At 51.7% G+C, this 12,688-nt stretch overlaps 1 protein-coding gene across 1 annotated transcript; it reads right to left on the bottom strand.

Annotated features, from left to right (window-relative positions):
* Window positions 1–1,634: 1,634 nt before the first annotated feature.
* Window positions 1,635–11,850, bottom strand: PLAC9 (placenta-specific 9). The gene is made up of 4 exons (XM_012663245.1): window positions 11,712–11,850; window positions 3,010–3,107; window positions 1,808–1,931; window positions 1,635–1,690 (listed from the first exon to the last, which is right to left on the bottom strand). Exons 1-4 carry the CDS (start codon window positions 11,773–11,775, stop codon window positions 1,680–1,682), a joined length of 297 nt encoding a protein of 98 aa, XP_012518699.1. The 5' UTR covers window positions 11,776–11,850; the 3' UTR covers window positions 1,635–1,679.
* Between the last annotated feature and the right edge of the window lie 838 nt (window positions 11,851–12,688).

Genomic DNA, 12,688 nt, shown 5'->3' with positions numbered 1-12,688 from the left:
CACCTGATAAGAGTGTGTCTATGAAAAACCCATAGTTAACATTGCTGGTGGGAACGTAAAATCATTCAGCTGCAGTGCCAGATAGTTTGATGGTTCTTCAAAAAAGTTACACACAGAATTACCATTCGACTCAGCAATTTCATTCCTAGGTATAGATCCAAGAGACATGAAAACATGTCCACACAAAAACTTGCACATGAATGTTCACAGTAGCATTATTCATAATAGCCAAAATGTGCAAACAACCCAAATGTTGATGAATGGATGCATAACATGTGGTATATCCATAGAAGGGAACATTATTCAGCCATAAAAAGGAATGAAGTACTGATACATGCTACAGTATGGATGAACCTTGAAAGCACTATGTTTAGCTGAAGAAGCCAGATACAAAAGGCCACATATTGTGTGATTTCATTCATAGTAGTTCCCCTTATCCACAGGGGTATGTTCCAAGATTCCCAGTGGATGCCGGAAACCACCAATAGTACCGAACCCCATTATACTATGTTTTTTCCTATGCATACTCACCCGTGATAAACTTCAATTTATAAATTAGGCATAGTATGAGATTAACAACAATAAGTAATCATAGAATAGAACAATTGTGTCAGCATCCTTACTCGTGCACTTTGGGGCCATTCTTAAGTAAAACAAGTGTTACTCGAATGCAAGCGCTGTGACCTGCGGCAGCTGGTCTGAAAGCTGAGATGGCTCACGGGTGGGAGGCGGATGCTGGACAAAGAGAGGATTCGTGTCCAGGGTGGGATGGAGTGCAATGTTGAGGGATTTCGTCATGCTACTTAGAATGTCGTGCAATTTAACACTTAGGAATTGTTTATTTCTAGAATTTTCCATTTACTATTTTCAGACCATGACTAACTGCAGGTAACTGGAACCGTGGAGAGCAATACCATGGATAAGAAGGACCACTGCGTTTTAAATGTCCAGAATGGGCAAGTCTATAGCGACAGAGGTTAGTGGTTTCCAGGGGGAGGGACTGCTGAATAGGCACAGGGCTTCTGTTTGGGTGATGAAAATGTTCTGGAGTTAGACAGTGGTCGTGATTGCACAACATTGTGAATGTACCGAAAGCCACTTAATCTATACAGTTTAAAATGGTTAAAATGGTAAATTTTATGTTATGCGAATTTCACCTCAGTAGAAAATTAAAAGAAAAAACCTTAATGGGCACACAAATCCCCTGGAGGTCTCCTGACAATGAAGATTCTGACTCAGGAGTCTGGGTGAGGCCCAGGACCCTGCATTTCTCACGAGCTCCCAGGTGTCGCCATTGCTGCTGGTCTGTGGGCATGATTTGAGTAGCCAGGCTACGCAAAGGGTCTCTCTGCTGTGCTGTGTTACACTTCTGGGCCTGGGAGCCTCACTTCTGTGAACCACCCCCTGCCAAGTCTGCCCTGTAAATAAGGGCTGAAGTGTAGACGGCAGGGGGCTGGGGGCAGAGGGCTCCCAGGTCTGAGCCTGGGGAAGGATGCAGGCCTCAGGGCACGGGAGTGGTTATGGGGTCGCTCTGTCAGCAGACACAGAGGGGACCAAAGGAGTAGCTTTTATTTCACACAAAGCTGGGGAAGGAAGGCGAGAAGACGTGGCTCCGTCCTCAGAGGTTTGCTGTCCGCAGGTGTATTACCCCCGGCTGCCGGGCTCCTCCACCTCGGGGCTCAGAAGCTATCTGGAAGAAAGGGGTGGCCTCGGAGTGAGCAAGCAGGGGGTGCTGGAGGGTCCCCCGCCCAGCAGTGCCCTGCACCTTCCCTCCCTCCCCTTCCTCTCTGCAGCCTGAGCCACTCACCATCCCCAAGGAGGTCGGGGGCCGGGCTGAAGGGCCCGGGGGGCAGGTTCCAGGCCAGCTCCTCCAGCAGGCCCAGCAGGCCTTTCACTTCTGTCTCTAGGTGCTCCACCGTCTTCTCCAGCATCTAGGACAGAAGCAGGGGACAAAAGCAAGGACGAGAGTGATGCCATATCCTGCTTCATCAGCCACGTGCTAAGGAGCACTTAGAGGTGCAGGGGGGTAGGGACTGGGTGCCTCAGACTGTGCCCCTGCCTCAGTTTCCCCAGACAACAATATCCTAGGGGGCTCTCTCTGCAAGGCCACTTCCTGTGTGGCACTCAGTGGTTGGCATGGAGCGACCCTGGAGCACCTTTTCCCTTTTGGACTTTGCAGCCTGGAGCTCACATTCCTTTTGTTGCCCCGCCCCCTGGTGGCATCTCTGCCAAATGACAGGTTTGGAATTTTGCAATTTTCTTTATTCAGGATTCTTAACTTTTTTTTTTTGGTGTGTGTGCCATGGACCCCGTTGGCCATGTGGTGAAGCCTACAGACTTCTCAGAATAATGCTTTAAGTGCAAAATATAAAACATACAGAATTACCAAGGATACAAATTATATTAACATATAATTCAATTTTTAAAAATTAAATGATATAATAATATATGTATTTATTAACCCACTAAATCACATGATCTAACAACTACTGAAATTTTGACATAATGAATATAAATGATATGTGGAGATATAACAACTATGACAGGATGAAATTATCTGTGATGTCTATTGATGACAAAGTCACAGTACTATTAATACTATGGTTTGTTGTCTGTATTTATGATGAATGAATACATTTCAGTGAAATTTAGCACTCCCATTTTTTAGGCTTGTGACAATAAAGACGTAATTTTTCCCACCACACGAATTTTTGGGCCACAGGTAGGAACCATGGCTGTATAACAAAACACAGCGATTGAATTTCCACCTTCCCAGCTGGTAATTACGCGGAGATCTCCGGGGTGTGTGTGTGGGGGGGTGCGGTCTAAGCAAAGCCCCCGGGGGAGGCAGGGTCTGCTGGGGGCAGGTCAGCCAACAGCCCAGGTGGGGCAGGGGCATGTTTAATCTGGTGACCACAGGGCAGGATTGGCCTGGATTTCCTGACGCTCCAGAGAAAGCTTGCATCTGCGCCCCGTGAAGCCACATGTCCTCCCAAACCATCCTACTACCTCCTCCATGACGTCCAGACGGCCTTGGACAGCCCCGTGCCTGTCACATCCTGTGCCCTGAGCCGGGCCTCCTCGGGAGGGGCTGAAGGGTTCCGCAGCTGCGGGCAAACAAGTCTTGTCAGTGCGGGCCCTTGGTTTCCCTGTAACACCAGAGACTCTTGCAAAACTCTGAGCTCCGGTGAGGGGGGGCTGCCAACAACTGCACGGGCGAGCAGAGGAAGGTCTGTGCGCAAGCTGTGGCCACCTCAGCCCCTCACTCGTCTCTGTGACCACGCTCCCCTGCAGACCCCGGTGGGCTTCCTCAAGGAGGCAAGGCCTGAACTGGGACAGGCAGGACAGGAGGAAAGACGCCAGCCAGGGGGAAGGGCACGGGCAAAGACAGCGGTGTGGACGAGCGTGGCTCGGGGTGCAGAGACCCCACGGGGAGTCTGCAGCTGAACACACAGGGCGGGAGGGGAGAACGTGGTGAGGGGCACCCCAGAGCTGGAGCCGAGAGGGCAGAGCTTTAACCAGAGGCCGTAATAAACCAATTCCCATGCTTGTTTGGGGGTTTATTTTAACAGAAGAGTCACAGAGTCATATGTGAATTTTTAAAATATAGAAAATGGATTGGAGGGATGTGTCTTTGAAGGCAGGAGGTCGCTGCAGTAATCAGGGTGAGAAGTGATGAACAGAGGCAGCGGCTGGAGGAAGAGAAAGGAAGAATGAGCGGCCACAGGCCGGCATCGGCACCAGCGAGCAGCAGCCGACGCTGGATCCGAGCGCTTACCGCGCACCAGGTCGTGTGCCGAGCACAGGTGTTAACTCAACCTCTCCAACCACCTGTTATCTCCAGTTGACACACAGGGAGACTGACACACAGAGGGCTGAAATGATGTGTCTGAGATCACACCACCCGTGAGCACAGGATCTGAGGTTTAACCCGCTCAACCCTTGGTTCCTTATTTTTCTCAACATTGGTCCTTCCTGGCACCATCGCCCCCACACCAGAAGTCTCCGAGCCCTGGGCTGAGCCCAGGTTTCAAGCTGGTAACTCCGATGCCAGAGTTGGCTGAAGCCCTGGAGAATGCTGGCACTCAGCGAGGAGGGTGCTGCCCCAAACGTCAAGAGAAGCCGGGAGCTTTACACATCCTGCCGAGCATGGGAAAGTCAGTGTGGCCTAACGCAGCAGGGAAGGCTAGCAAGATAAGGACCAGAAAAGCAGAATGCCAGGAAAGACCCTGCCGAATGTCACCCTGGCACTTTTAGCAGAGTGTTGGGGGCAAAGCAGAGTCTAGATTGCAGTGGGATGAGAAGGTAAGGCCGGGTCGGGTGGTGGACACTTGAACTTGGAGAAGTTTTTCACCAAGCTTGGCTGTGAAGGAAGGGGACAGATCATAATAAGGTCTAGAGAAGTGTTGATTGTTGTCCTTTCTGTCTTGTGAGCATTGGAAAACACAGGCATGCTTCCAGCCTAAGGGACAGGAAGGAGACAGGAGAACAAGGAATGCATTTCCTGAACCGATGGGAGGTCTGGGATCCAGAGGGCTGGGGCAACGCATGGAAGAAAAGGAGGGAATGCAGCAAAAACGGGCCAAGACACACCTGTACGTAGCGGCCAAAGAGCTGAGCGAGCTCCACCTGACGGCCTCTACTCCCTCGGTAAAGGAAGCGGGAGGCACCTGCTGAAATTCAAGTAAGGAGTAGAGCTGGTGGTTAAGTTTGCAGGAATTCTGTGAGTGGATTGTTAAACTTGGCCATTAAAGTGGCCGGCCGTGGTGAGAACATTTACACCATGGAAATCAGCAAATGCTCCTTTTTTTTTTTTTTTTGAGTGACAGTCTATCAGCACCACTGGGTGAGGGACTTGAATAGAGACAGGGCTTCAAAAGGGGATGTGGAGAATGAGGGGGGCGGTGTGGGAGGACCATGCAGTATGAGCAGCATCGGTGAGGAACCCTGGATGTGCCCGGCCACTGCCAGCTGTGCTGCGCCGTTGGGTGCAGAGCTGGGAAGACAGAAGGCTGGGTGGGGCTGACCCTGGGAGTCTGCGGATGAGTGCGGTGGGGCGAGGGGCCTGGGAGCTGAGATGTGACCAGCAAGGGGCATGGGGAGGGGCCCTGGGGATGCAGGAGAGGCCAAGAAGAGGGCCCATAAATTGGGAGAAATGGGGGAGCTGAAGGGACTGGAGGTCTCGATGAAGTTACGGGAGGGACAGTGGTAAGGGACATTGCAATTTTAGCTTTTAGAGGAGGAGCAGCTTCAGACGGTGACATCAAGGTGGGCAAGTCCTGGGGTGGGACAGGGATGCTGAGCCACTTTGCTAGTGGTGGATGTGTAACTCTGAGAGGTAAGTGGCTTGCCCAAGGTCACGCTGTCAGCAAATGGCTGGACACCAAGCACCCTGACCTTCTCCTGGCCCCATCTCAGCAAGTGGCCTTCTGGGGCTCTGCTGGGCTCCTCATGCCCTGAGATTTTCTGATTCTGACTCTATGTGGAAGCATTCGGGGATGAGAACCAAGACCAGGGACAAAACTCCCTTCATTTCTGAGCATCTTCGGTGGAGAACAATTTGTTTTTAAAATTCTCCTTTGCATTGTTTCCCTCCGTTGAGCTTAGCAAAGCCTCTTCAAAGGTTAATGGTGCTACTGCTGAATCTGGGGGTGGGGGGAGGGACATTATAATGGCACTTTGGCTGCTTTTTAAAAAGCGAGTCTCTTAGAGACCCACACTGAAACATTTACAGATGAAACGCTATGAGCTCTTGGATTAACTTCAGAGTAATCCAGGCCTGGGTGGGGTTGGAGAGAGGCATGGGTGGGCTATGAGGCAAACAAGGTTGGCCGAGAGTTGATCCCTGTGGAAGTTGGGTGACGCACGCTCAGGGTGCATTCAGCTGCTCTCTCTGCGCTTGTGTATATGGTCTGATATGTTCCATAACAAAAGCCAATTGTCGGATGGGGTTGTCAGCAAAGAGCAAAAGCTATTGCGGGCTGCATGCAACCACGTAAAGTGTTCAGGGCGAGAGGGGGGTGAGGAGAGACCCCAGAGGGTGGAGGCTGCATTCCACCCTGGCCACACATCCTAAAGATGCTCTTGAGAGGCAGGAGCAGGTCTGGAGGTGGCCCTGGTAAAAGGGCTCCAAGCTCATTTGTCTCAGCTGAAACCGGGCTTGCTCAGCCTGGAGAGGAAAGGCCGGAAGAGCTGTTCTCACCCACAGGATCTGTGGCCAAGTCTTTCCCCTGAGCTTCCCCTGCCCTCTCCCAGGCCCTAACCCTGTTCCCTCGTGCACGTCCCCCAGGCTTAGGCCAAGAGGCGGCAACGTGAGCCAAGTGGGGGTCTGGTTGCTTCAGGACTCACGCACATGGATCTGCTTCTCCCCGCTGGCCTGCAACACCCTGTTCCCAGCGTGTCTGCGATGAGGTCTAACTTGGCTCCAGAACCCCTCCTGGGAAAAGCCCGGGCTGAGGTCGCTCTCCACACAGCTCAGCACTAATCCCTCACATCTGGACAAATCCGTGCTGTGTGCAACCGCCACAACTGTCCATGGACTCATCGGGGCCTCTGAAGAGCTCATCGGAGAAAGAAAGCTCGGAGCAAAGACTAACACCCCCTGCCCCGCCGGCTCCCTCCTGCGCGGGGTCCTCACCACGGCTCAGCTCACGGCAGACCCCAGTCTCAGCCTGGCATGGCCACTTATTGTCGTGGGGTTGTGAGAAGCTTTCTTCTCCTCCTGGAGCCTCTGGCGCCTCCTCTGTGAAATGGGGTGGGGTCAGCCTGAGGCCCTGTGGCCCAGATGTCGCTCACCCATAATTCTTCTCTCTTTCCAAGCTAGCTGAGAGGCCTCAAAGGTTAGCTACAAGGACAGGACTGGGGCGAGTAAAGGAGAAGCAGCTTCTTGGACCAGAAGCTCCAGCAGGGCAAGAACTGAGTGCCTGCACACACACACACACACACACACACACACACACACACACACACACACACGGGGCTGCCAGGAGGCTCAAACAAGAGGAGTGGGAAAGGCTGAAGGATTATCATGATCAACCCTGAACGGCCAAGGCTGCGGTTCTGCTCCCCCTTCCTTCCTTCTCTCCCGCCCTCCCTGCCCCTGCCAGCTGGGAAATGGACCTCCTTGGATGCCGGGTTGTTTTCTCTGGCCCGGCTCCTGCTCCGGGCCTGATGTGCACCCTGGACGGCGGCCATGGGTGGGGCATCCTGCGCTGGTGAGAACAGGCTGCAGCGGAGCCAGAGGCCCTGGGGGAGGGCTGGGCTGGGCCGGCCGCCCCAGTTAAAGAGATGCCCACTGGGCCCCGTCCTCCCACTTCCAGGCCTCACAGGGAGATCTTTTGTATCTGGGACCCAAACAGTAAGAAAGGGCCACCACTCGAACGATTTCTGCGCTGACGACAAACTTATTCCCAGCAGAGACCACAAGTGCCGCTGCACCTTCTGCATGGTCAGTCACACCCTGCTCTGACCAGCAACACTGGCCACTGGGGGTTAATTTACATTTGACCACATCCGATATAACAGAATGATAAATTTTACCACATCCAATATGTGTATAAAGATTCGCGATTCATTCAAAACCATCCGTGGTTGTGATTACTGTTAAAGCAGCAGAACACGATTTCCAGTCGATTCAATGAAGAACTCCAAACAGAAGAGGGACCCCTCGACCCCCCTGAAAGAGAGCTCGGATTACGAGGAACATTTTTGTTTTGTTTTCTTTGGGGAGGGATGTGTCCTGTCTCCCCTGGCCTCTGGTCATTTTCCAGACTGGATATGACCTTTTGATCACTCTGAGACCGTACCCATGTTATGCCAATGCAGGCAGTGTCTGGCTGTTAGTACTTTTCTCAGGATACGAGCGAGGCCGCCGTAAGGAAGAGCCCCCCGCAATCACACACGTGTTCTCTCTCAGGTATCAGGTACAGGTATCGATTCAGACGTAGACTGGCTGGCGGTGGCTGGCGGTGGCGCTGCAGGCAGCTCTGCTCCCTGAGGCCATTCAGGGGCCCAAGATTACTTCCATCTTGGAATACTATGTTTTTTAATCCACTGAATTATGACGTACTAAAGCACTCCAAAATCCCCAGGATGCTGAAAAGGTCTAAAAAGCCATCAAGGACAGAGCTCCTCTCCAAGGGCTGGGGAAAGAAGGCGGGTGGGAAGTCGGAGATGCAGTCTTTCCAACCACGCGCCCTCTGCCTCTCTCGGCTTCCCTCCCCTCATCTGCAGGGCATCTGCCCTGCCCGACTGCTTTGCAGGATGGCTGTATTGCTCCTGCTCTCGATGATGCCTTGGAACTGCCAAGTGATGTGCAAATGCCACACAGGGACATTGCTCAGAAAGATGAAGGCACTAAGTCAGTCAGTGAAGCTTGAACCAGGACCCTGCCTCTCCACACGGAAGCTGGTGCTCTTTGCTAGATCTCTCCGAACAGATCTCCCAGAGATGGAGAGGTGTCTGCTCCAGAGCCAAGCCCACGCAGGGAGTCAGATGCTGCAAGTGTCCAGGGAATGTTTGGGGGAGCTTCTCCAGCAGGGACGCAGGAGCTCAGCCCTGACACACTCTCTGGTTCCCTGATACACGCCAATCCCACCTGCTGCATCCTTGGCTTCTTCACCTTTAGAATGGGCACAACCATACTCTGTATTCCAAGCTACCATTGATTTGTGATCACTTATCGTGGGCCAAGCTTTTTGTTCAGTGCTTACAGCAATCATTTCATTTAATTCTGTGAGGTCAGTATTCTTGTATTCCTCCCCCTCCCTTTTTTTTTTTTTTTTTAATCAGGTTAGAAAACCAAAGAGCAAAGAGGTTGAGTAGCATGCCTAAGATTACACAGCTAGTAGTAGGTGGTGGTTTGACCTGCCTGACATGGTCTATAGCGTGCCCTAGCAGTAGTGTGACTTTTTGTAAGTGAAGAGCCTCCCATCTCAGGGCTTCAGCTGCCTCCTCTGTAAAATGAGGGGATGGACAGGTACAGGGCAAAGGTAACCAATACATGTGACACCTTTGCAGCTATTCCAAGGCCCACAAGAGCCCAAATGTGCACCTTGGGTCAAATTGTCTTTGAGAGGTTCCCTCCCCACCATATCCATTTTTGTGAGAACAGACACCATGATCCTCACCACAGCCCTCTGGCAAAAGCACAATCCCAGTGGAAAGCAGATGTCCATGGGGACCTGGGGAACGGTGTTGGACAATGACAGCTTCCCCACTGGAACTCAAGGCATGGATGAGAATGGTTATACTAGTTAAAAGGATGAAGGCTCTTAAGACTAAAAATTCCTCCAATAGCAAAATAGTAACTCAGCTGAAGCCTCACCTTAACAAAAGGTCTCTACAGGTAACACAAGCAAGTTTCCTTCACTTCATATATAAAGAGCATTTATAGAATAATAGGAAAAATCCCAACACCACAACTGAAAAAGTCTAAGACAATTTATAAGACAGTAGAAATGACCAATGTGAAGAAAAAGGCCAATTTCAGTAGCAAAGGAATGCAAATTAAAATAATAAAGACTATCTATAAAGTATTCTTGCAAAGAAAAATCTAACTGGAATCTGATCAAGCTTCTAGATTTAGCTATCAGTTTATAGAAAATACAAGGGGCAGAGGAACATTTAAATGACGCAAAAGGGATGCAATTAGCAAAATCTAAACATGGAAAACTTTACAGGACAAACTTAGTTTCTTCAACAAATAAATTTTAAGGGGAAAAAAAGGTGAGAGAACTTACTTATTTAAAGAGGCTCAACAGACTTATCGACCAAATACAATGTATGTAACCTTATTCAGATCAAACAAATGAATTGTAAAAACATATAACACAATCAAGGACTTTGAACACTGGTTGGAATCTTTGATGATATTCAATCACGCGCCATTTTTTGGGGGTGTGTTAATGGCACTGCAGCTATGCAGTATTTATCTCTTAGAGGTAAACAAGGAAATATTTATAGATAAAAATATATGATGCCTGGAAGTTCCTTTAAAATAATCCAGGGAGAAGAGAGAAGTTGGGGATTATAGATGTAATAAGATTGGCCATGAACTGATACTTGCGCAAACTGGGTTGATCAGTACATTATACTATTCTATTTCTGTATACTATTATTTTATATTTTATTTTTGTATCCAAAAGTTTTTATAATCAAAAGTCAAAAAAATGGAATATTGTCTGTGCACAAAAATGTGTGAAATCAGTGTAAAATTACATTAATATATCTATACTTTCCTCCTTTTCTTCTTAATCTATAGCAATGAACAGGCATAATCAGAAAGATAAGGTTTGAAAGGGGGTTTAAACTTTTAAATACCAGTTGTGGCTAAAAGAGAAAGCAGGTCCCGGATATCGGTTGGTTTGTGTTCCCTGCTGAGCACGTCCTCCGTCATCCGTTCCCTGAAGCTCCCGGATTTACAGAAGGGAACAGCCTCAGCGAGGTGAGGCCACTCACCCCAGGCAGGGGCTCCCCAGGGTCAGGGTGGCCTGGATCCTCTCTCCGAGAGCTCATTCCCACAGTCCACTGGGCCCTGAGAGGGACTGGGGGCTCCTATCTTGGCACAGAGCGCTTCTGCCGGGGTGGGGGCAGGGGGCTGGCAGGGCTGATGCTTGGCGAGGGCACTGCCTTGGCACCATGCCCCCTCATCTGGACAACTGGGATGTGCTACAGCCACTGCCTGGGTAGACAGGGAAGTGGGCTGTAAGCTGTGAGGTGCAGTGCAACATGCAGGCTGGTGGAACGTACAGTCCTAGGCTTTAGCCCAGTGAGTCGCTTGACAAAAGTCACACTCACTGAGCCTCACCTGTGGAGGGACAGTATTGAGGCTACTGGGGGTGCAGAGGAGGAAAGGGAATAGCACAAGGCAAGGACCCCAGCTAGTGGAGTACCCAGATGGCCCCTCTCTCTCACACATCCCCCCACCTCCACCCAAGGCAGCTCAGACCCCCAGAGAAGCTACCTGGGAACCTGGAGGCTGGTGTCCTCACCCGGGCTGCAGAACCACCGCAGGCCACCTTCCAGGTGAAGCAGTGGCCTTTCTCCCCAGGGCTGCCTGCCTGTCTCCCTAAGGCTGTGCTGGGCCCAGCTTGGGTCCTTCTCCCCCCAGCTCGGCTTCCTAGCAATGCACTACAGAGCCAGGCCTGAGGGCGTGGGCAGCTCTGGGACGTTGCTGGCCTCCAGGGCTGTCCCAGCCCGCAGACTTGACCTCTTGCCCCCAGATGCTTGGCTCCTTCTCTGTCGCCAACTCTAGCCCTGGCACGGAGTTTGTTTTCTCCCTCTCTCTCCGCTCCTCCTTCCTTTTGCCATTTTGGTTACTCTTTTTCTTCCCTTCTCGTTCTCTTTTGTCTCTCAAACTCCTTTTTCTTTCTATCCTCGTTCACATTCGTTTATCTCCAGAGTCTTTTTCTGTGTCAGCCTCTCCTTTTTCCTTTTCTCTTCTCATCCTTTCCTCTCTCCTTTATCTCTCTGTGCCTCTGTCTTTATTTCTCTGCCTTTTTTCTATCTCTGTGTCTGTTTACTCTCACCATCTCTCTCTCCATCTCTCTCTCTCCATCTCTCTCTCTCCATCTCTCTCTCTCCATCTCGCCAGCTCTCTCTCCCGCCTTTCCTCCACCCCTCTCTCTCTCTCTCTGTCTCTCTCTTTCCCACCTCGCCATCCGCGGGTCCCCCGGCTGTGGGTCCCCTGCCCTCGCCCGCGCCCCACTCACCGGCCAAGGCGCCCGCGGCGCGCAGCAGCGCGAGCCCGGCCAGCGCGCAGAGCAGGCGCCGCATGGTGCCGCCCGGCCGAGCGCAGCGCCGTCTGCCCGCGGCCGCCCTCCCCGGATCGCGCCGGGCCGGCCCGGGAGGAAATGCTCCAGCCCCAGCCAAAATTCCTGGGCGGCTCCGGGCGTTCTGGCTCGAGCGAACCCGCCCCCTCCTGAGGCCCCTCGGCACCCCGCGGACCCCGTGGAGCCCAGAGACCCCGGGGGCGGAGGGGCGACATGCCAGCCGGGCGCCTCCCCAGGAAGGGGCCGCCCTCGGGGTCCCTCGGGCTGCCGGGGGCCCGGAGAGAAGGGGAGGGAGCGGGCGAGGGCACGGGCTTGCGGCGGCCGCCCCGGGCTCAGGGATGCCTTACGAGCCCGTTTCACAGACCGGGAGACTGAGCGCAGGGAGAAGTGCGCTCCTCGGTGTCATCTCCAGCTATGGCACGGGAATCTGAACCCCGTCTCCGAGGAGAGTGTCGCTTTCGCCCATCTACGAACAAGAAATTAATCCGAATTACACCGGACAGTGTCTGGCCCTGAAAGGCAGACTCAGACGCGGGGTCTGCCTGCTACAAAAACTCATTGTTCAGGCAAAGGCGTAATAGCAATGTTAAAAGGCACTTTCAAAAAAGGCAAAAACCTGACTCGCGTACAGATATTAAATGAGCGTGTGCTAAAGATTGTATTTAACTCGTTATCAATTAGTAATCGATAATGGTTGTAAGATGGTACAACCAAAGAACAGACACAGATCTGAAATACTGACGTGAACGGGCAACTGCAGGCAAAACTGGCTCCTTCCACACAGGGAGGGACCGGAGTCAACTGAACCTACAACGGGAAAAATATGCATATCTGAAGACAAGAATTATTTTGTATTTTGTCAGTTATCTACAATTTCCAGACTTGCGAAATAGTTTAAAGTCAAGGAAAGGCACAGA

The sequence above is a fragment of the Propithecus coquereli genome, unplaced genomic scaffold, assembly GCF_000956105.1.
Source record: "Propithecus coquereli isolate 6110/MARCELLA unplaced genomic scaffold, Pcoq_1.0 Scaffold80, whole genome shotgun sequence".
In the NCBI taxonomy this organism is placed as follows: Eukaryota; Metazoa; Chordata; class Mammalia; order Primates; family Indriidae; genus Propithecus; species Propithecus coquereli.
This window is presented reverse-complemented; position numbering and strand designations above follow the sequence as displayed.